Consider the following 23,351-nt stretch of genomic DNA (forward strand, 5'->3'; position numbering starts at 1 on the left):
AAATCCACCAACATATTTGTTTAGAACTGTTTTGTCTTGTAAATGATGCTTGATCTGTGCAGATTTCTCTCCTGATTCAGACCAGACGGTTTTTTCATGATGGAGATGTTTCTTCTAAACATGCAGCTTTTCGCGTCTCAGGACATTAATAGATGGACATTAACTGATGAACAGAGGATCCGTTGATGAGCAAGTGACAGAATGCTAAATTTCTCCGAATCTGTTCCCATGAAGAAACAAACTCATCTACATCTTGGATGGCTCAAAATATTCTGAGTGAACTATTCCTTTAAAATGTATAGGAAGAAGAGAGGCAATGGGCTCAGCGATAACATATTATTAATAATATATTTAGATATATATTTAGTAAACTGCCAGTGTTGATGTCATAACTATTCATCAAAACTATTAGATCAGTGTCTGTTGCAGAAACATTAAACTTCTGCATGACACGAAGCTTGAAGTGACAGTGGCACCAGGGTTTATGTAGTAACTTTCAGGTCATTCACTTCATTAGATGATTCATCTCAACCACGTGGCTCACACCATTCTGTGCAACAGGAAGTCAGGAATCACCTGAGCAGGTAGGGGTGGAGGTTTTCTAAAAAACGGCCAATAAAATCAGGGCCCCAAGTCTGTTTACATTCTATCAGCGTATGTTTAAGAGAGGTGTGTTCGGACAGGCCCACCACCGGCCCCTGAGCATGGCTTACATAGTCCATGTGATCAGTGGTGTGTTGGGAAAGTGTGTGGTTTGGTTTATAGGTGTTATCGTTGGTGCTGTTTTACTACATGAATGAGCTCTGGAATGTGTGTTCCAGTAGAGGTGGAGCATTCATTTACTCTACCATTTCCTCCAGGTAGCCTCATCGGGGGCGGTCTTGTGTCAAGCAATAAAAGTAGACTTTAATCTCCACATAATAAGAGATGTCAGGTTAATTGTTTAATTGCTGTATGATCACCTGAGTTCATTTGTATTATTTGAGTTGCTGCAGTGGAAATCCCCTGTTTCTTGAGACGTTGTTTCCTGATGCTTTGCTCTGGAATGTATTTGGCCGGTCTAGACTTGCTCAACTGTCACTTTTTTTTTTTTCAATATTTCTGGCATTAGGTCTGTCCACAGCAAAACACACACACACGTACACACTCACACAAAACTCACATTCTTTAAAACAATTATCATACCGAAACCAGTATAATATGCCTCAGTCATGCAATGACCAGATTCTTGGGATTCTTTTGGTTTATGTATTTATGAATTTAGTTAGTTAGTTAGTTTGTGGAAAGTCTGCAGTGTGATTTTCAGTGTGCATTGAGATCCAGACTCTGATGTTATATGTAGTTATATTTACTTAAAAAAAAATAATAATCACACTCAGTTCTCACAAGTGTTGTATACTATGTGCTTTAAAAAATATGTACATTTTTCACTCAGATTTCACAAATAATTACAATGAAATGGCAAGTAACTTTTTGAAGTAGAAAGATTGAAGTAGTATTTTCTATTTCAGAAATAGTCTAAACTTACTCCAATTTATTTACAACTTCAAAAATCAGTTTTACACACTATTCTGCTATAACAATATTAGTTCTGTTTAGTGTTGTTTTATAAACAAACAGTTTTGTTATATTTTCTTGTTTGAAGTCACTATTATGCTAAATATTATTTTCACCCGCGAATCTGGTGAAAAGTAATAATTTCAAATTAATTTTCTTATTGCAGATGCAACTGCTTTGTACAGATTTTGTTCTCATAACAACAGGTTCAGGTCATATTATAGTAACACTATAACATGCAAACATTGTGTATCAGGAATACGCTTGCTCATTGAAACAGTTTTGTCTAATAACAGCTTGTTTCTGTTCCAACCACAGTCTCCACTCATCACCACAACAGTATCCCTCAAAATAACCCCTTTCTAAATCTTAACAGTCACGTTAAGCACTAACAGCAATAACTCTGTGTCACTTTCCCAGAAACACATACAATATAATTATAGTTTTTTCCCCTCTTCTTATCCAGTTGCATGCTAAGCAAGAAGAGTTTCATAATTATATTTTTCAAAATTCGGTATTTACCTGTTTAGCCAATTTAATTTAAATTAATTTCAAATCTGCGTCTGAGTTGTGAAACAGTTAAGTTCTCTTATTGTGATAACAACATTAGATTAACTTTATTATTTGAGTTTTTGATAAATTATTTGGAGTAATTCAGACAGTACACTTATAATATTTTGATGTGTTGACTAACATACTAAGTACATGTAAAGTTTTATAAGTAATTATAAGATTATAACTTGAACTGTAGTTTTCACTCTTGGTGAGGTTCAAGGATGAAGGCAAGAGGATCCCAATGCGGTTAAGCTTCATTAAACAAATTAACAGGAACCAGAATGACAAAAAACATTAACAAGAGGGAATCAAACACATTACAGCCAGAAAACAAACAAGACTAGACAAAGAACCTGGGCAAACACAGGGGATTAAATACACAGGGTAACAAGGGGGAGGAACTAATGAATTGCTATGGTAACTAACGATGGTAACTATAGTAACAAACAAGACAAGCAGGCAAGCAGGGACACTGAACACAGGAGGAGAGCACCGAAACACTGGGGAAATACATTTCAAAATAAGAGTAACACAAGACCAAGACAGGAGAACACAGGCAAGGATCATGACGGTAGTGTGTTACTCTATATTAAATTTAAAGTTAATATATTTTCGATGTACCAAATTGCAACTTCATTACAAATGTATAATTACAAACATGTCTAAATACATGACATACAAGTTTCAATAGAAAATACATTGAAGTATATTTTAGTTTATCATGAATGCTTGTCAGTACATTTGGCAATACATTTTACCCATATGTCAAAGACAATAGAAGTAATTATGAGATTACATATAAAGATGTACTTAAGTCCTCATCAAGTGGATCAAAAAAGGCACTCTTAAGCTAATAGCATGTCGTATAAATTTTAATTATAATACAATTGCTTTTAAGTGCAATTAATATGCAGTTAAGTATCCTTTAAAGCTATGGTTCCCAACCCTGGTCCTGGAGGCACCCCAACACTGCATGTTTTGTGTATCTCCTTAATCAAACACACCTGATTCAGATCATCAGCTCATTAGTAGAGACTCCAAGACCTGAAATTGGTGTGTCAGAGAAAGGAGACATGCAAAATGTGCAGTGTTGGGGTGCCTCCAGGACCAGGGTTGGGAACCACTGCTTTAAAGTTTTATATATATATATATACACAATTATTTTTTTAAAAGTAGGCTAAGTCTACTACTTTTTTACAGGGGAGTGCATGAAAAAGTTTAACTTAATTTTATTTATAAAGTGCTTCACCATGCACACTGGTCATAAGTCACTCATTGAACAGCTCCATTAAAAGATTAATAAAAAAAAAAAAGTATGCCTTAATATATTTGTGTGTAAACCCCTAGTGAGCTTGTCAGAGGCAACTGTGGCATGCAAAGATGGAAAACTCTTTGCCTGGCACATGGGTATGATGTGGGCACTTGACCCATCTTAGCAACCCAATAATTAAGTATACACACCCTTGAATTCTGGGCATGGGAATGTGCTCCTAACCTATAGTACTGGATCATGTTGAGAGCTCTTTGAATAAGTGTGGAGTTTTTGTAAAGAGCACTAAAACAAACCTTCCTGTAGTAAAATTAGAATCCCATTGGATATTAGCAAATGTATGAAGCTAAACACTGCAGAGGTTTACATAGAGATACTGTAGAGCAGTGATCCTCAAATCTGGCTCGCGAGATCCATTTTTCTGCAGAGTTTAGCTCCAACCCTAATCAAACAAACCTACCTGTGATTTTCTAATGATCCTGAAGACATTGATTAGCATACTCAGGGGTATTTGATTAGGGTTAGAGCTAAACTCTGCAGGAAAGTGGATCTCGTGAGCCAGATTTGAGGATCACTGCTGTAGAGCGTAACAGCTGCTCTCCGCTGTTCTGCGTTAAATTACAGAGGAGCACATGGGGGCAATAAGGTCCATGGTGCCCCAGCAACTCATGCTGGGATCCCCTTTTTGCCCTCTGTGTCATATATCATTGAGAGCTTTACTGTGAGATGAAGTCACTACACTGTGGCACAGCACTTTTATTGCTTGTGCTACTAGACATTTTTCTAAGAGTTTCAGGGGCATGCTGAGTAAGAGAAGAAGTGGCTGAGAGGTTCATAACTCTCAGGTCTCCAACTCAGCATGGAAACCACTTTCAACTTCACATAAAGACAGTGATGCGGTAGATATGATTCTGGGGAGAAACTTTTGAACAATGTATGTTTCTGATATGGCATTGTTTATTTGTCTATCATGTAAAAAGACATTTGGTCAGACAATTCTCATGTAGCATCAAGGCTGGGCTCTATTCAGAGAACTGAGAATGAGACGGTTCACTTGAGAATTTCAGAATATCTGAAAATATGAAAAGTACCAGATGTTGACAATGATGATCAAGATATTTAGAATGTCACAAGATTTAATAAATGCTGTTCTTTTGAACTTTGTATTCATCAGTGAATCTCGAAAAAATACTGTATATAGTTTTCACCAAAAATTTTAGGCAGCAAAACTTGTCACACTGGTTTCACGAAAAGAGAGTAGAGGCAGGATATATGTGCAGTAGTCTAACTTTATTTACAATAATAATACCAAAAAGAAACAAGCTGGAGACAAGGAGAACTCAGAAGTTACAGCAACCCAACATAATACAGCCGAGAACAGAAAAAAAAAACATCTCAAACTGAGGGCTTTGAATACACTGACTAAGGGAAGGAAGAAAACAAGGAACAGGTGGGGGTAATCAATTAACAAATGATTAACTATGGGCCTGTTTACACCTGGTCACTTCATGCGTTTTTTCTGATCGGATAGCTATCCAATCGTGAAAAGATGAGGTGTAAATGCCCTCCGAAACACATTCGAGACGGATATAATGTTTTGCGACGACACATTTATGTGGCCAAGTGTAAATGGCAACGTTTTAACAAATCAGATAGATATCCGATCAGCGAAAACGCATGAAATGACCAGGTGTAAACAGGCTCTTTAGTATCATATGAACAGGAACTAGCCCAGGCAAAGCAAAGAAGGCAAAGTCACAGCCTCGTTGGGACCATGGCAGACAGAGGCAGAGCCAGTGGGATTGAGGATGAGGGTAAAGCTGAAGGGAAGGAGGAGCCTGGCAAAGTCAAAGGGGTAGGGGGCTTAGGGGGGCCAACGGAGTCTGAGGGATGATGACCCATTGTGGAGCAAGGGGCCAAGGTGGAGCCGATGAGCTCAGAGGCATGAGGTGAAGCCAGAGGATCCATGCACCAAGGCCAAGACCATGAAGTTTAAGGCAGAGCCAGGGAGTTAGGTGGAGCTAACGAGGAGGGTGGAGCAGAGAAATGGAACGGCACCAGTGAGGACGGAGGAACCATGAAGCTGAATGAGACCAACGGAGGAGGCGGTGGCATGGTGGAAGCAGAGGGGGGAGGAATGGGCAGGACTGGTGGAGATGAAGGAGCTAGAAGGCTGGGCGGGACTAGAGAAGACAAACTAGCTAGGTGGCTGGCCAGGACCAGCAAAAGAGGAAGGGCCAGGGAGTTGGTGGGGATCAGAGAGTTCTGTAAGTTTTCTGGGACCGGTGGAAGAGGAAGTGCTTTAGGGGTGGGAACCCATTCCAGGGTGCCCCAGTCTATTAGGGTCAGCTCAGAGACGGACATGGCTAGTGGCTCAGGCTCTAAGACGGACAATTAACTAATGATATGTTAAAGGGGTGGTTCACTGTTTTTTTTTCTAGGCTTGATTGTGTTTATGGGGTGTAGTCTAACATGTGTTGATGCTTCATTTAAAAAAAAAAAAACGCATTATTTTTCCCATAATTTACCTTTATTCCACACCGCTCTGTCCCTTCTCTCAGAAACACCCTGATCGTTCCCTTCTTTTATGAAGCTCCTCCCTCAGAAATAGGCGATGGGCTCTGATTGGTTAGCTAGCCCAAGTGTGTTGTGATTGGCTAAACCGCCTCTAGTGCGCATCTAAACGTCCCGCCCCTAACCTCAGCGGCATGTGCTCCGGTTGTATTGTAAACAAAGGCGTCGTTAATATCGCTTATCAGTTTGAGCCCGATTGAGAAGCAGAGGATATTATTGAAGAGGATCGTGCAGAACCTGTGCAAGCACGGCTTTTAATGGTAGGCCTATGTTTTTTGTTTATTGTTGTCTCATACTTTTAGATACGCTGTTATTTGTAAATGCTACTGCTTATGCTAGCTTTTAATATACGGTTTTATCCTGATTAGAGCTGTAATACAGTATGGCAACTGCACGCGCGTCCATGTTTAACGCTTCTCATAGCTATGTGAAAATAAGTGTATAATTGGAACAGTTCATTATTGGAGCTGAGTTGAATGAGAGAGATAGAGAGAGAGAGAGAAAGAGAGAGAGAGATGCAGAGCAGGGGGACGCGAGGAACAGTATTAAGAACCGCTGCTTTAGAAAATTGATTTTGAAACTTGTGAATCCATTAGAATCGTTAGAAGACAGAATCACGATTCATATATGAATAGATTTTTATGTGCACTTCTAGTTTTCTCTTCCTCTTCTCTAAAGCAGTGCAGCATGGCCTCGCCCCCTTTGCTGCCTTTTCCCGAGGGCGGGGTTTATCTGGGTTTGTGATGTCACGAACGCGGGAAGTAACTTGTTGTAGTCCCTACCAGCCGTTTTTGTAGGCATTAAACTGCCAGAATTTTAAAAGACGATATCTCCATTTGCATTGAACTTTCAGCTTTGTAACTTTGCCGATATTGTTTATGCTCAAACAGCAACATTACAAACTAACTAACGTTAAAAAAGTGAAATCGCAATGAACCACCCCTTTAAGCATTATATAATGTTTGTTAATTATTTTGCATTATTGACAAACTATTTTCCTGCTTGACATTGTAAAGCTGCTTTGACACAATCAGTATTGTATAAAGCGCTATACAAATAAAGGTGACATGGCTGCTGGCTCAGTCTCAGGCTCAGAAATGCACATGGCTATTGGTACAGACTCCAGGTCCATGGCAGGTGTGGGCTTTGGCCCTGGGGCTGTGAAGGAACCACAATTGACCAACACACTCTACATAGTCACAAATATTCCTCAGAGAACCATCACCAGGCAGACGTGCCCTAGATTGTGCATTTAGTCCAGCTCTAAAAAACACACAGAGGGAGAAATTTGGATAATGCATCAAGGGAACCAGTTCTAAAAAGTGTGGTCCTCTAATATCTGGTCCTCCTGGCTGAGGAGGAGAATCGGAACTGCTGCTAGGTCCATAAAGGGCATTTTTCTGTCACTCTTCTGTGGCTGACTGTCTCCTCCTTAACAGTGGAGAAGGTTCAATGGGATGCCTCCTTCACACAATCTGTGCTTATTCCACTGATTCCAGCCCTGAATCCTCCAGACCACACCCCAGCCTCTAAGTAACTGGCAGCCACCACAGACCCAGAGCCTGCTCAAAAGCCTGCTACGGATCCCTAGTCAAAGCCTAATCTCTGTGGATTGTCAATTCCAGAGCCAAAGTCCACTGAATTGTCCATCCTGGAGCTAGAGCTTGCCGCAGTGTCCATCCCTGAGCCAGAGCTTGCTGCCGTGTCTGTCCCAGAACTGCCATGGGAGGAATTGATTCACAGAACCAGGCCCACCCTCAAATCCTTCCTGCTTTGCCTGCTTTTGTGCAGCCCCTTGGCTCATCCTCGACTTCATGCTCAGCTGGATCTCCCAAATACTCAGGGTCCATTGGCACAACCATGGTCTCAGAGCCAACCTCATAAACTGTGGTTGAAGGAATTGGTCCTTAAAATAAATTGTTACGATATAGCCTATATTAATGAACTGTATTATGAATTAATTTATGAAATTATGGAATGGATTATGGAATACTCCAATTTGTATTATTAGTGCTCATTATATAATCAGTAGAGTGAAATTTAGTCTATTTTTAACAAAAAATATACAATGTTTTTGAGTAGTGTTTTGCCCAATCCTGCACAGTATGACTGACAGGTTGAAAGAGAGGTGAGAGGTCTTTAAAAGTGTTCAATACATTGGTCTTATCTGCAGAGAAACAGGCAGGTTTACAACAGGATCCTATTAACTGCACTGCACAACCCCCACATTAGTTAATTCAGGTTGATTCCCTTATCCACAAAACACACTGTATGTCTGCTTGTGTGTATGTGTGGCACCCGGAAGATCAATCAGTTTGATTCCTCTCACGTGCTGCTCAACCAGTCAAAATAAAGAAAAGCATGTATAAACAACATGCATAGAAACCAGCCTTTTGTGTACATGACAATGTTTTTGGACAATGTTTTTTTGGTATGTCAATTTTTTTTTTTATTTTTTATTAAGTTTTCACTGAATAAAAACCTGATCATCCTCAGGAAGTTAAGTTTAGTGTTATATGACGTGTTTATTACAACCATGTTGCCAAATTTTATTGGTTGTGTTTTATAAAACTATTTTGAAATGCCATGATTTGATTTATTTTATTAAATACTACTACTAATACTAATACTACTGTTGCTGCTGCTGCTACTGCTACTACTACTACTACTACTACTACTACTACTAATAATAATAATAATAAAAGGCAATAAATATTAAATTCACTGTCTGGCTGCAAATATTTGTTGTCTTTAAATTCATAACCATATAAATGTAATACAAATTTATTTAATAAATACAATTTAATAAAAAACTTTTGGAGATCTGGAGATAATAGAATTTCATAAGACTTGTCAGACATGTAGAGGGAAGAGTGAAGTCACGGTTAACCTTCAGTGTCTATTGTCAGTGGCTGATGCCTGATCTGGATTCAGTCCATCGTCTCCAGTCAGTGCTGGTCTGAACTGCCCTCCAGACAGGAAAATGTGACACCAGCATTGTTTGCTTAAGCACTGATTTTATGCTCCAATAATTACTCAAGCATGAACAGTATCACAAGCTACAGTTACTTAATCCACTCCAAAGTCTGATAAAAGGTCAAGGGGGGGAAATGTACTGTATTATTATTCTACCACTCAGTGTTAGCTCTTCATTCAGTGAGTCAGCCAGTGACCCCCATTTTGTTATATCATTTTGTTAAATAAATGTGTTTAATAAAACTGATTCTATTAATACATTTAAATATCTGTTGGAATATAATTACATTACTCTTAAAAAGTTTGATATCCCCTTCAAGTGAACTCGCGCTGTGTCTGAATGCTTTGGGAACACCTCTGCATGACTGCTTCCTGAAGCACGTGTGAAATCAGTCCAATAGAGTGGCGAGACATCACGGGAAAGGTGACGTAGCAACCAGGAAGCGTAGAAGCTCATCCTGTGTAAACATCTCAAAAGTGAGTCTGTGTGTCTGTGCCAGTGCATAAATCAGTTCTTTAATATGGAGAGCAAAGATAAAAGTGACAAGTAGCGTTTTAGGTTGTGTGTTCCTGCCTGTCCATGCTATATCACAGGTGGGGATACACAGCTATGCGTTGGTTGTCTGAGAGATCTTGAGAGAGCTGATTGTGTGCATAGTGATTGGCTGCTGCGCACGCACTGCTCCCGCTGGGCGGTTTTCAGAGAGGGCACCCAGGCACACAGTTCCTGTCCTGTGGCTACTGAGGCAGAGCGGTGATTGAAATCGTGGGGATCGCAGATGGATCTAGCAGAGGGGTTGAGTCTAGATCCAGTGCTCTCTCTCAAGGCTCAGGAGCATGGTCTGCGGTTTCTTCCTCCCCGAGCGAGAGCCAGATGCTTCACCTCTCTTTCTCTGAGGACACTGATGTGGTAAGGATCGATCTGGATGAGGCTGAGGACTCGCCACCTCCATCCATGAGGAGCTGTTGGAGGTGGTGACTAGGGCCGTTGCCAAATTAAAAAAATTGACTGGCCGACAAAGAAGCAGGAACTTTGTCCAAAAGCAAATTGGATGAACGTTTCCTGCATTCCAAGTCCCTTCCTTCATGTCGGGGCCTTCCTTTTTTCCCTGACCTCCTCACTGAGGTGTCGAGGTCAAAGTGTAAACCTTTCTCAGGCCAGCTCTTCAGCCCTACAGCTAATTATTACAATATCCTGCCACTGAGGGACCAGGGCTATTGGGCAATGCCTCAGGTGGAACAGACTATCTGCTATCTATCTGTCCCCCAAATCAGAGCTATCTGTCCCCCAAGTCAGCATCATCCCTGAAGGCTCCAACGTTACCCACCAAGCCATTAAGAACAACATCAGCTTTGCCGGGTAGACCTTATACAGAGGCAGGTCAGGCTGGTGCTTGCCAGCACACCATGGCATACCAGGCTGACCTGCTCAAAGACCTGGATGAAGGTGAGGAGGTGAACTCTGACGACATCAAAGAACTCTATCAAGCCGCAGATTTATCTCTCCGGGTCACCAATGAAACGATAAGAGCCATTTGCCGTTTTATGGCAGCCCTGATGGCTGCGAAGAGACACTGAGGCTTCTGAGGGCAGGGCCCTCTGGGAAAGAGCGGTGTACACCTCATCATACGGCGCCTGTCTCTGCTCAGCGCTCTCAGGAGATCAGTCTGTTAACCCTGCCACCTCCGGTACTTCAGGGCACAGAGGTCTCCAGCTCTCTGTGGCTCCCTCATGTTTAGAGTTTGCACCTGGTATGACAAAAGATTTTCTGTACCCGAAGGCCGGTTTACGTGCCGAAGGTGCCCACTAATGTCCCTCTGCACATAGTCTTGCAGGCTTTCTGTCCTCCTCTTTTCAGTAGTTCAGACTAGGAAAAGCTTAATTTAATGTGTCCAGTCAGAGCACTGGACACTTATGTCCACAGAGCTGCCCTGTGGAGAAAATCAGTCCAACTTTTCTGCTTAAGAGAGGCCTTCCGGCGACCAAGTACTGTAGACTCCCTTGCTTATGAGTTCTTTGACCTCCCTTCACCCCTGGGGGCAGAGCCCACTCATCTGGATAATCCTTATAGGATATAAGTGACGCATCGGGTCGGTCTTCCCCGCTCACTTTTGTTAGGTTCTTTAACCTAGATATGGGAATCCACTCCACACTCTAGAGTGCTTTTGTTTAAGTTGTGCTTGCATGATTTCACACTAGACAGGCATTCGTAAGCATGGCGGAGTGGGTATTGTCATTCCCAAAGCCTTCCGATGCAGAGCAAGTTCACTTGAAGGGGGACGTCTCAAGGTTACGTATGTAACCATGGTTCCCCGAAAGGGAACAAGATGCTGCATTCATCATCCTGCCATACTTACTGCATCTCTGTGAGTGCCTTGCTTCGACTGATCAGAAGCTAATGCTGTTTACACCGAATGCGCTTTTAAGCTTCCTGGTCGCTATGTCACCCTGCCCATGACATCTCACCACTCTATTGGAATGATTTCACACGTGCTTCAGGACGTGGTCACGCAGAAGCGTTCCCAAAGCATTCCAATTCAGTGTCTCGTTCCCTTTTGGGGACCCATGGTTACATACGTAACCTAGAGATTATTTTTTTATTTTTGAAAGAAAGAGTTTTATTTCTAGATAAAATATGATTTCTAGATTAGATATTATTATCCTTGCTTTTATTCAGCAATGATGCATTAAATTGTCACTCAAAAGTGAGAATAAAGACATTTATAATGTTACAAAAGATTTATATTTCAAATAAATGCTTTTCTTTTGAACTTTCTATTCATCAAATAATGTAAATGCACCAGTCTAAGAAGAAACTTTACAATAGTAGTACTTCTGTACACGACATTATAACAGAATTGACCTTTTAAAATCATCCCTATATTGACAAACACAAAACATTAAAGAAAAACAAAAATAATTTCTCAAATGATAATGGTGATGCCATTATGCATCATTCATGCAATTGTTTAGTTTAGTGTAAAAATAGGATGGTAACAGGGTAACACTGACGGAATTGGCAGATTCATTTTGTAAAATGACTAACATCATGGTCTTGATGAATGATCCTGAAGTACATTACCTCTCTAAGGTAGAAAAACAGTGTGAACAAGAGTGATATACAGGAAAAGATACACCTCTATCTTTGTCTGTGTTCTGCTCTAGATCAGATGACAGATTACTTGGTATATTTCCTAGGTAGCTAAATATAGGTCAGTCCTTTCTAGCAGCATGAGAGAACAGTCTCTCTCTCTCTCTCACACACACACACACACACACACACACACACACACACACACACATTGACTCTAGAGGACTGCTGAGCTGCACTTGCAGTTGGTTGCAGAGCAGGTGACTGGATGACGTACACTGGATCCTTGTGAGGGAAGTTTCCACAGCAGAATACCTGATAGCAAGCACGTTGCTCCGGTGACAACGTGTGAACTGGGAAATCTCAGATGGACTCTTAAAGAGATGCTTTTTACTCACTCGGTAAACATTCAACATCTAGTTGAAAAATAATCGGTTACAAAACCGAAGCCGTTTTCAGGATTTAATATTGCTGGCTTGCTTTGTAGATATTGCATGGAGTGTAAGGTTCATGGTTACAACAGACAGGTTTACACAAGGGCCGTTTAGGGAGCATTTAATCTCTCACCCGTCAGGAGCTTGCTGCCTCCAGAGACACGACTGTTACAACTGAACATCGTAACTGTGCAGTGCTTACTAAAGAGCAAACCTTTGTCTGTCTGTACAAAGTACAGTGCGGTTCCTCTGGGTTTCAGTGTGTTATTTGCTGAGTCAGTGGCCACATTCAGTGCACCGTTTTGTTTAACCTGGGCATAGACATTCGAAGAACGAGGCAACAACAGCAGAGATGCCTCTGGATCACAGGTTAACTGGCAAAGAAAATAATTAGAAATCGTGTTGCATCGCAAAACCACAAGGAGATAAATTCAAATGTAATCACCATAATGACATTATGACCCCATATTATTATTAAACTGGATGATTTATAATGGCAAACTACAAAAATAAAATCAAATAAAATATAATAAAACATAAAAAGACCCCCCAAAAAAGTCCATACAACATGTGCACTAATTGACAATTTTTCATTGTCTTTTTCACACGAAGCTTATATTTATGGAAGCTTGTTTGCACCCTGGGAAAAAAAAACTTTTTATTTCAAAATCAGGCTTTTTTTGCCTTCATAATTCTTAGTTTGTATCTAACAATTCACACAAGGGTTTCATCTAGTTTCATTTTCATGGATTTTTTGTTTGTTTCTATTCCGTTTCCTTTTCTCTTTGTTCTAGTTCCTACAAATCCTTAGTTGTCATGGTTACAGTGTTGATGGTGTCATTCTGTTCTTTGCTCTGTGTATTTAAGTTCCTCTTGTTTCTGTTCAGTTTGTCTGGTCTCGTCAGTGTTTTAGTTGTTTAGTTTTCCTGCCTTGTTTGGATTCCCTTCAGTGTGGATTATTAAAGACTTCTGAAACTTCATCTTCTTCATCTGTTTTAAACAACCAAGTTGTGACAATTGTGAGATATAAACTTAAAAATGCAAGATTTGCTCTGAATTGCTCTGGGAAAAGGAAAAGAAAAAAACATAATTGCGAGAAATTAAATCAGAGAGGGGGAAAAATTAGTACAAAAAAAAAAAATCTATTTTGGGGCAAACTATGCATTTAAAAGTCAAACAACAGAGGACCCAAGAGCTTTCTGAAGGTGAACATTGGTTTGAATCTCCTTCTGAAGGTTTTCACATTCATTAGACAACCATATGTCAAGGAAATAAATAATTTCTTATAATCCTGGTGAGGACTTTGCATCAATCACATGGTGAGTGCAAAAGGTGCTGTAATCTATATCAGTAACCTTCATAAGGATGTTTCGTAAGTAAATTGTTCCTGTAAGTCTTATAATCTAACAAGCATGTGTCATTAACCCTGGGATTCAGTTTACTCTGTTTCATTTTTGTGCTGTTGTAAAACAATGTCTGGATCAGTAATTTGGTACTCAATATAGACAGTGCAGACAAAACATGGTCCTGTTTTTATACATTTCACTCTCATTTGTATATGTCTACATTAAGTTATATGCATTGTTATTGTTGATATTGGTTTCCTATTGACACTGTCACCAATCTGAAAAACTGTAGATGGCTTTTATAGAACGAACAACAAAAGATAGACAAAGAGAGAAAGATTTAGTATCTTCTTCTGATTGCATATGTCTACATTAAGTTATATGCATTGTTATTGTTGATCTTGGTTTCCTATTGACACTGTCACCAATCTGAAAAGAATGCTGAATCTGTAGATGGCTTTTATAGAACGAACAACAAAAGATAGACAAAGAGAGAAAGATTTAGTATCTTCTTCTGATTGTGCAAATATTGAACAGTCCAGTCCAAGATGAGTATAATTGATGTATAAATATTCACAATAATGAGAAGTAAAGATTTTTGAAACAATTTTAGGAATAAGTCCTAAAACCGCAGGCCTCATTTCTAAAATGTGCATATAGGATCTTAAAATGTGCATAAGCTAAAAATCAATGCTCGGATTTATAAAAACGGTTTTTGATGTGCAAAAGTGCTTAGCACCACGTCAGGTTCTAAGCAGGCATATGCACTTTTCCTTGTGGCAGAGTCGGAGTACTGTAGGGTCTAGAGCATTCATCTGTGAACAATTTCAGGATCGTTTCACATCTTATCTAGATTTCAAATCTGGAAGAGAGGTGTATGCAAATTTTTTTTAATGTGTACAGTACATTCGTTTCTCTGAATCACAAGTGCGCACATTTGAGAAATGATCTTAGATCAAATGTAGGACGATTTCTATGCAACATTTTATAAATGAGGCCCCAGGAAACCAGTTAGCATTTTTGAATTTGCAGTTTCATTACCCCAAAGTCAATGTATTTTTTTTAATGGGTTTTTGGTTAAATGCCTGAAATAAGGTCTGTGGTGAAGCTCAGGATATTTTCACGTTTTATTCTACAAAATAAAATACATAATTTATTATTATTTTATAATTAAATTGCATCAAGATTTTTAAAATTGTTTACATATCTTGAAAAAGGTGGTTGCTAACAAGTAGCGAAATGGGACTACAGAGGCTGTCGGGGGACGTTAAATGTCCTCACACTCTAAAAAATGCTGGGTTAAATACAACCCAGTGCTGGAAACAAATGTTTGAACAGTACTGTATTTTTCACAGAAGAAAAATACACCGGGTCAGAATGACATGAGGGTGTGTAAATGATGGTAAGGCTCCACAGAGCTTTGAGGAAAAAAAAGAAAGAAAAAAAGATCAATTATGATGTGAGCACAGTCATGGTTTATATGTAATTTCCATGTATTTTTCATCTCAATATCCTAAGTGAAAGTGAAATTTTAGCCTATTGTTTTTTTAGGTACATCTGATTTTTTCATAAAAAGCTTTTTATGGAATTTGTGATAGTATAGGCATTGTCTTTATTGTTTTACAGCGACTAGTCTTAATGTGCCATTTGCAGTTATTTCTGCAGATGCTTTGTTGTATACAGTGAGTGTATATGGTAATAATACTTTTTTTTCTTCTTTTATAAATATACAATGTCAGTGCATGTGCCTGCATTTGTGGACTGACAAAAACAGCACACTCACCAAACAGAAATCCATTTTTGCTTTAATAAAAAACAATATCATTTGAAAATAAATATGTTTAATAGTTATACTAAAAACACAAAAGGATGTTAATATTTAACAGCACCAATAAATATATTACTGTGAAAATATACTGAAAATGTGGCTGTACATGGCAAACAAACAAACAGAAAACTCATTTCTGGCACTTTCACACAAAGAGAATGTTTGTTTTTCGATCACAAATCCTCGTCCGCAGGTTTTGTGTCTCCACCAAACTGATCGCTGATACAAAAACGTTAAAATGAACTAAAAAAGGCGCTTTCAGGAATGTTGAAGTGCTTGTCTCTCTTTTGTCTTTCATTCTATAAAAGCCGTCCACAGTTTTTCAGATTGGTGACAATGTCGATAGGAAACAAAGCGAAACAATATCAACGATAACACTGCATATAAATAGATCAAATTAAATACACAGAATACTGAACATATTCTAACATTATAAATTAGATGTAGTGAACTACACAAAGGGATATTAGGGATATGTATATACAGATATTGTGTGATAATGAACAGCTCCTAAAGTCATGTGCAGTATTCTCTTTGGAAAACGTTACGAACCTTAAATATTTGAGTTTTCTTTTACTACTGCGGTGAACGGAATGAGTTTGTCCCCTTTAGCAAAAGTCAGAATTTGCATTTTGTCACATTTATCGTTTTTTTTTTATTTCCATGTATACATACATGTAATATCCCTTTAGTATTATCCCACCAAGTCCTATTAGATGTTAATCAGTACAGGTGTCTTTTTGACTAAGACTTCACCCTAGTAAGAGTGACATCACAGAAAGAGATAGTTCTGCATTTGTATCCCATGCCTGGACCCAGAAAGAATCGCTATTATGTCACTTCCTCTCCTTTGATTGACAGTCTGTAACTATTCATATAAAGGGTTGGAGGTTGTCTTTTGCACCTCTCAGTGAAGTCTTGGACATTCATTCCGAGTCTTTAAATATGAATCCACAGTGGGCCGATCCAGTGAAGCTTTACCTCACTGCGTTCTGTCCAATCACAGGCCCAGGTGCAGTGACACTGAAATATATCCCATTCACACGCCAAGCAGCGTCTTCGTTTACTTGTTTGTAGGTGATAGCAGCGACACACATTGTCATTTAATATATATATAATATATATATATTCTATATATTCATATATTAATATCTTAAAAATAGACATCGGGATGATATCGCCTTCCGTCTTTCGTTCAGGGTAGTGTTTACAGTTCGTCCAGGGAATGCATCCTCAGGTTTAAAAGTGCTGTGCCGTAAAAAATAAAATAAAATCCTTCATTCAGTGTTCTTCCCAGCGCTCCGCTCATCATCTTGGTTTTTCACATCTGAAAGAGAACAATGGATTGGTTAGGGATCTGCTTGAGATATAAGTCAAGATTCGCTTATTGATCTGTGTTTCAGCCACCCAACCAATCAGAGTTAAGCCTGTTTACCCACACTACTGTGTGTACAATGGAAACCTGGTGCTCACATTGAGAAATACGCTGACTACTGCCTGATTTATTTTTTTAAGTAGCATTTGAAACAGCCTTATGCTGGGATCAATATTTCAACGGTGGTACCCTTGTGAAAAAAAAGGAAATATTCTATTTAAAATAATGAACTTTAATATACTTTAAAAGTATAGTAATTTAATTATACTTAAGTGTGAAATGTAACGTTTTCAGACATTTAATTGCATGTAAAGTGAAATTAATGAAAATGTGTTACATTTATTTTAAATGCAATTAACTGAACTTTTTTGACCACTTAATTAGGACTTAAGTGCATCTTTATGTAATTTCATAATTACTTCTGTTGTCTTTGAAATATGGTTAAAGTGTTAATGCTGAATGTAGTGACAAGCATTTATGATAAACTAAAATATACTTTAATTCACATTTAACATATATTAACTTCAGTGGTGGACAGTAACGAAGTAGTTTTACTTCGTTACTGTACTTAAGTACATTTTTCAAGTATCTGTACTTTACTGGAGTAGTTTTATTTTGAGTAACTTTTACTTTTACTTCACTACATTCCAAAGCATAAGATCGTACTTTTTACTTCACTACATTTCTTTTACTCAAGTACTTGATTTGTGTACTTCGTCCACCTCTGATTAACTTAAATATAAATGTAATACAGAATAACACTACAGTTAAAGTACTTTACATGTGCTTTATGTAACACATGTTAGTCAACACATCAAAATAAGTGTACTTTTTTGAAGCACAACAAAAGATTATTAAAACATAATGATCTTTAAAACTTTTATTTTGACATTTTTAAAGAGTGCACTTTTTAAAAGTGTGTTTAAATGTGTTATGACGCTTAAGTAAGTCACTTAAGTAGCCTTTTATTTCATTAATATCTGCAAGTTTTTCTACTTTTAAGATTTACTTAAGCGCATTTCTGACAGTCTGAACAAAAACATTGCATTGTATTGTGGTTATGTAATTATGTAAAAATGTTCAGAGGTTGGACTTTTGGATGGGTTAAATGTGGTTAGGGTGGAATGACCACAGGATCAAAGTATGCTGTGATCTCCACAAAACATAACAATAACATTTGGACAACAAATACAGAATGCTAACATATGATCACACAGTTTAAATTAGTGTGACAGTTGATGAGAAGCAAGCCGCATGGACACGCTTATATATTCACATACATAATTTAAAAAAAATCTCATATTAGGTATCTGAAACATGAACAGCTAATGGAATGATTTTCACACGTGATGGCAAAATCAATAATACCAAACTGAATTCTGACCCATTATGAACATAAAACGACAAGATGAAAAAATAATTACTAATAAAAGGATGTGTGAGTTGCACTTCACAAGCACACGCATATGCAGCATCCCTGCCCATTTATACTCAAAAACACAAAATCATATTGCTTGCTGACAGAATACTAGCAAAGTCAGTTCATGTACACTATTAATCATTTCTATGCTCAACGCCAAAGTGTTGGCGCTACAAAACATGTCATTGTAAGTGCACAGCGGTAATGCACCAGATTCTGACATCAAATGTTGTATCTCATGGCAAATACTCCACACACACACACACACACACACACACTACATCAACATGTATATAGAAGGGAAAATGCAATAAGCGCTATAAGCATGCATATTTCAGAGCTTCAGATGGGACTGGATGAGATCTCATGGCAAATACTCCACACACACACACACACACACACACTACATCAACATGCATATATAGAAGGGAAAATGCAATAAGCGCTATAAGCATGCATATTTCAGAGCTTCAGATGGGACTGGATGAGAAGATGCATGTTGCACGTGGTGACAGTTCATAAACAAACCTGCAAGTTCTTTCATTTAACTCAAGTTGTCTGGCCTTGCATTGCAATTGTGTGAATTTGCAGGAACATTTACAGGTGAGGGGGTCCTGCACATACAAGCGCTTTCTTCTCTCTGAGCAAGGCTCACAGTGGCTGCAAGGGAAGCAGAAGAGAGAGACAGAGAGACATCTAAGCACTAGTGATTTGGGCAGAGAGCTGGAGACACACACACACTCATGCACCTCACCATCACACAGCACCTCTATTCATTGCATAAATGTGGGTCCTTTTTTGCTTCGTTTTGAAGATGGGTGGCATTAGGGGCAGATTGTGTGTGATGAGAGTGAATTATGACCTCATTCATTCATCAGTGAGCACACACGAGACACGGTGATTAGCTGCAACACTGAAATCAGACAGGAACAGTTATTGGACTGACAGACAACTGCATTCACATACACACATTCACATATACACGAATGAAAGCAGTATGAAGCTAAAGCAAAGTCTGCTAAAGTGGTTTGTTCAACTACAGAAACTTGACTCAGTTTAGAAGCACAATTTTGAATCATTTCTAGAATGGTTTCATAGACACATTATCTGTTGTAAAATTTGAATTTCGTAATTGTAATTGCACCGACACTGGAAAACAACAACAACAACTTTGTACTAACAAATACTAATGTTACAGGCACATTTATTATTTTTTCTCAAACTGTAGTTTTATTTAAAATTTGATTTAATATAAATAAAAAAACATTTATTGACAAAAACATTCACACAAATTAAAGTATTTATTATAAAGACCATAACATACTTAATAAATATACTCTCTTTAGACATAAGCCAAAATGTTACTTAATGTAGGTCAATATAATAAAACATAATAAACAAAAAGCAAAATCAGCTGTAATATGAAAGTAAAATTTTCACTTGCGATAAATCTAAAAACATTTTGTTAGTCAATGTTTAATTTAGTTTACTTAATATAAAGGCAACTTTGAAAGACCTTGATTTTTATTGTGATGTCATTTTAAAATATGCATCATATTTTCTTTCATTCACACAAAAATAAATAAATAAATACAATTAAAAAATGCAAAATATAGTCAGTATGTGCTCTGCACATCAACTCGCACAAAATACTATTTTTATTGTTTCTTTTCTTTCTTTCTTCTATTTTTTATTTCTATGGGGAGTGTTATTTGCCTTAGACTGAACAAAGAGGTTTAAACCAGATTTTCCATTAGATCAATATAAAAATGCACTTTAAATAAATGACAGTCATTTCACTGTTTTCAGTGTAGTAAAGACGAGCCCGTCTACAAAGAAAGAGATTCAAGCTGCTGTTGTCAGAAACATCAATGGGGCTGAAATACGGGTGAGGGAACACATGAGCATGGCGTGATCCCAGATGTGTGGTGGCACATTAGTACGATAATGACAGAGACAGCCATGCAACTTCTGTTTATTTACCTTTGGTTGCATTCCTGGGCCAACAGTGTGAATTTGAGTACAAATAAATGCAGACTGAGGCTTTAAGCCGACAGGACAAGTGCGATTACAAAGAGCAAACAATCTGTCCTGAAATAAAGCCAATGACTGAGAGCAAAATACTGCTTGAGCGCAGGTGAGCCGAGGCGCTGAGATCGCCCGAATCTCCCTCTCTCGCTCTCTTTCGGCTTTTAACCCTCCCCACTCTGGGTTTTCTGCAAAACAGGAAAATAACGCAAGAAAAGGACATCTAAATGAAGCTGCGGACAGTCATGCTGAGAAAGATCAATCAGCAGTAAGGATGTCAAAAGTGCTTTGATACTAAAAAAAATAAATAAATAAATACATTTTTCATTAATAGTTCATTTAAATTTCGTATAAAAATACTATTTTGATATTTACCTACACTACCGTTCAAGTATTTTTTAATGCTGTTCTTTTCAACTTTCTATCACGGTTTCCACAAAAATATGAAGCGTTTTCATCATTGATAATAATCAGAAATGTTTCTTGAGCAGCAAATCAGCATATTAGAATGATTTCTGAAGATCATGTGACACTGAAGACTGGAGTAATGATGCTGAAAATTCAGCTGCGGATCACAATAAATTACATTTTAACGCACATCCACATAGAAAACACTTATTTTAAATTGTAATAATATTTCACAATATTACTGCTTTTACTGTATTTTGTGATCAAATAATGCAGCCTTGTCGAGCAGAAACATTAAAAAGCATTAAGAAATCTTGAGAACTGTTTTGAACCTAATTTGTTCATATTTATATTAATATTTAGCATTTGAAATAAAGTAATATTCACAGTCAATATTAACTTTTGCTGTGATTTTTTTTTTGTTTTTTTTTTTGCTCAAAAATTGTACTGTGAATCGTGAAATTCCACTGGTATTAGTATAGAGTACTGAAATTTTCCTGATGTGACAACCCTAATTAAAGCGAGGAGCAGCACGTCACAGACGGTCCTCATGAGGAATCAACGGCAGACTCTACAGTCCAAATAAGCAGCTGAAGGATCTGAGCCGTAGCATGTGTGTGTGTGTGTGTTTGAGTAGCTTAGAGGTAAGGATCGAAGTACAAGGAGTTGAACTTGAGCTTGTGAATCAGAAGCGAGAGTCGCTGGGCTCCCCGCCCCCAGCGAGAGCGCTTGCCTGTGTGCTGAGAGAGACGACATGCAGAGAGCTGACGCTTAGCCCCATGACCAACGGATTTCATTTAGCCCTCTCAGCTAACCACATCCATCTCTGTACGCTCGCCAGGGGTGTAAAGTAACGAATTACAAATACTCACGTTACAGTAATTAAGTAGTTTTTATCAGTAATTGTCTCGCATTAACCTATAGGTGCAGAAACGCACACGGCCGCCGCTCATCCAATTAAACCGGGAACATTCCTTGACCTGAACCTACCGCATTTTGATCTGAATGTTTTCCATTAGATAAAATATCGGAGCAAAAAGATGCTGCAGGAGCTTTTATCAACATTGACTTCACTTTTCTGAGCCATTTTTGTAATGACATTTGACCAACTGGTTTCAAGGCAGTTTTTAGTGGATGCACGAAAAGTGTTAAAAAAAGTATTTTTGTTTGTATTTTCCTTAAAATAACAGCCATTTGATTTGATATTTCTGTTATGTGCACTGCAATTCTACTATTTTACTCCTAAAATGAGGATTTCTTGGTATAAATCAATGCATTTGGGTTTATTCAGCAATATCAAATCATATTTTTGACCAGTTTAACCAAACAGTTGCTGGTCCCTATTGACTTCCATAATATGGAAAACAATACTATGGAGATCAACTCGAGACTCAATAGCACTAAATGAGGTTTGTGAAACAGCTCACAGCAACCAACAATAACCTCCGTCTCAGGATCACCTACTATTTAAAAGGCTAAAAATAAAAGTGGGTTAACGACAGGCACTTGTTACTACGTATGATTAGTGTGGGAAAGCAGGCAAGGGTCAGTCTTGAGCAACTGCGGTGTGAGGAGAGCGGCGGGTGGTCTTCACAGACACCACCTTACAGTTGCCATAAAGCGCCAGAGCCTCGTCCCAAAAGAAAAACTGAAACAATCCTATAAAAGACTCTGTTATCAGCAGGTCAGAGCTCTTAAGAGATATATACGGAGCGATCCAGGCTTTTACACAAGCACCATGGGCTGTAAAACCTCAGAGAGGACTGGCAGACACCTAACCTGCTCAATGCTCGACTTGTTGATCAAAAATGAGATTTTCCACATTTGAAGGCATAATACTTGGTGGACTAATTGTTTATTGTGATTATTACTACTAATAAATTGAATTATTTTAACATTTTGTCACATTCCTTTTGCAAACCTTTAAAAGAAGCAATCAACAAATTAAAGCTGCATTGCAGTCATTTTACCACAACTGGGGGAAAAAAACTGTCTTTTTGTGGTATTTTCAGTATTGGATTTAAATATGGTAAATGTGTTAAACTGAGCTGCTCTTATTTGGAGCTGAATGCATAATCGCAAGTGGCAGGAAATTGTAAAGCAATTTGTGAATGACGTGGACTGCAATTCCGCAGTATCTGTCATTTTTTCCAAGGGCACAGATTCAGTATTTAGCACATGCTTTAATCCAAAATTACTATTTCTTTATGAGACTGCCATGTTCAGCAGATGGCAAGCACTAAATTATGAATGGTTACCTGCCAGAAATAGAGATGTACTAGCTATAAAAAGACGTCCAACACAAATAAAAGGAAAAGCAGGTTTTGTTTTGGGTGTTGTGTCATGATTGAGTCGTGTTGAAAGCAGTGAGTCTTGAGTTTGCGCCTGAGGATTAGGAGGGATTCGGCTGTTGTAACATTTAGTGGAAGCTGATTTGACTGTATGGGTGTGAGAACAGTCAAGTGTTTCACTTAGCTTTGTTGTAGGGA

General features: G+C 38.3%; 1 protein-coding gene across 5 annotated transcripts in view; it reads right to left on the bottom strand.

Annotated features, from left to right (window-relative positions):
• Nucleotides 1–15,422: 15,422 nt before the first annotated feature.
• Nucleotides 15,423–23,351, bottom strand: part of LOC107688978 (vascular endothelial growth factor A-A-like) — a 15,400-nt gene continuing 7,471 nt past the window's right edge. Inside the window, exons 6-7 of one of the 5 annotated variants that reach the window (XR_001634292.1) lie at nt 20,410–20,642; nt 15,423–16,958 (exon numbers count right to left, since the gene is read on the bottom strand). Coding sequence is in view for 2 of the 5 variants with exons in the window: in XM_016486830.1 (XP_016342316.1) it covers nt 16,940–16,958; nt 18,955–19,086 (151 nt within the window). In the remaining 3 variants the exon portion in view is untranslated. Of the gene's footprint in view, nt 16,959–18,954; nt 19,340–20,409; nt 20,643–23,351 lie in introns of those variants that run through there. The other 4 variants (XM_016486830.1, XR_001634290.1, XR_001634291.1 and 1 more) reach the window with 4 other exon arrangements.

Source organism: Sinocyclocheilus anshuiensis, unplaced genomic scaffold (genome assembly GCF_001515605.1).
Source record: "Sinocyclocheilus anshuiensis isolate Anshui unplaced genomic scaffold, SAMN03320099.WGS_v1.1 scaffold181, whole genome shotgun sequence".
Classification (NCBI taxonomy): domain Eukaryota; kingdom Metazoa; phylum Chordata; class Actinopteri; order Cypriniformes; family Cyprinidae; genus Sinocyclocheilus; species Sinocyclocheilus anshuiensis.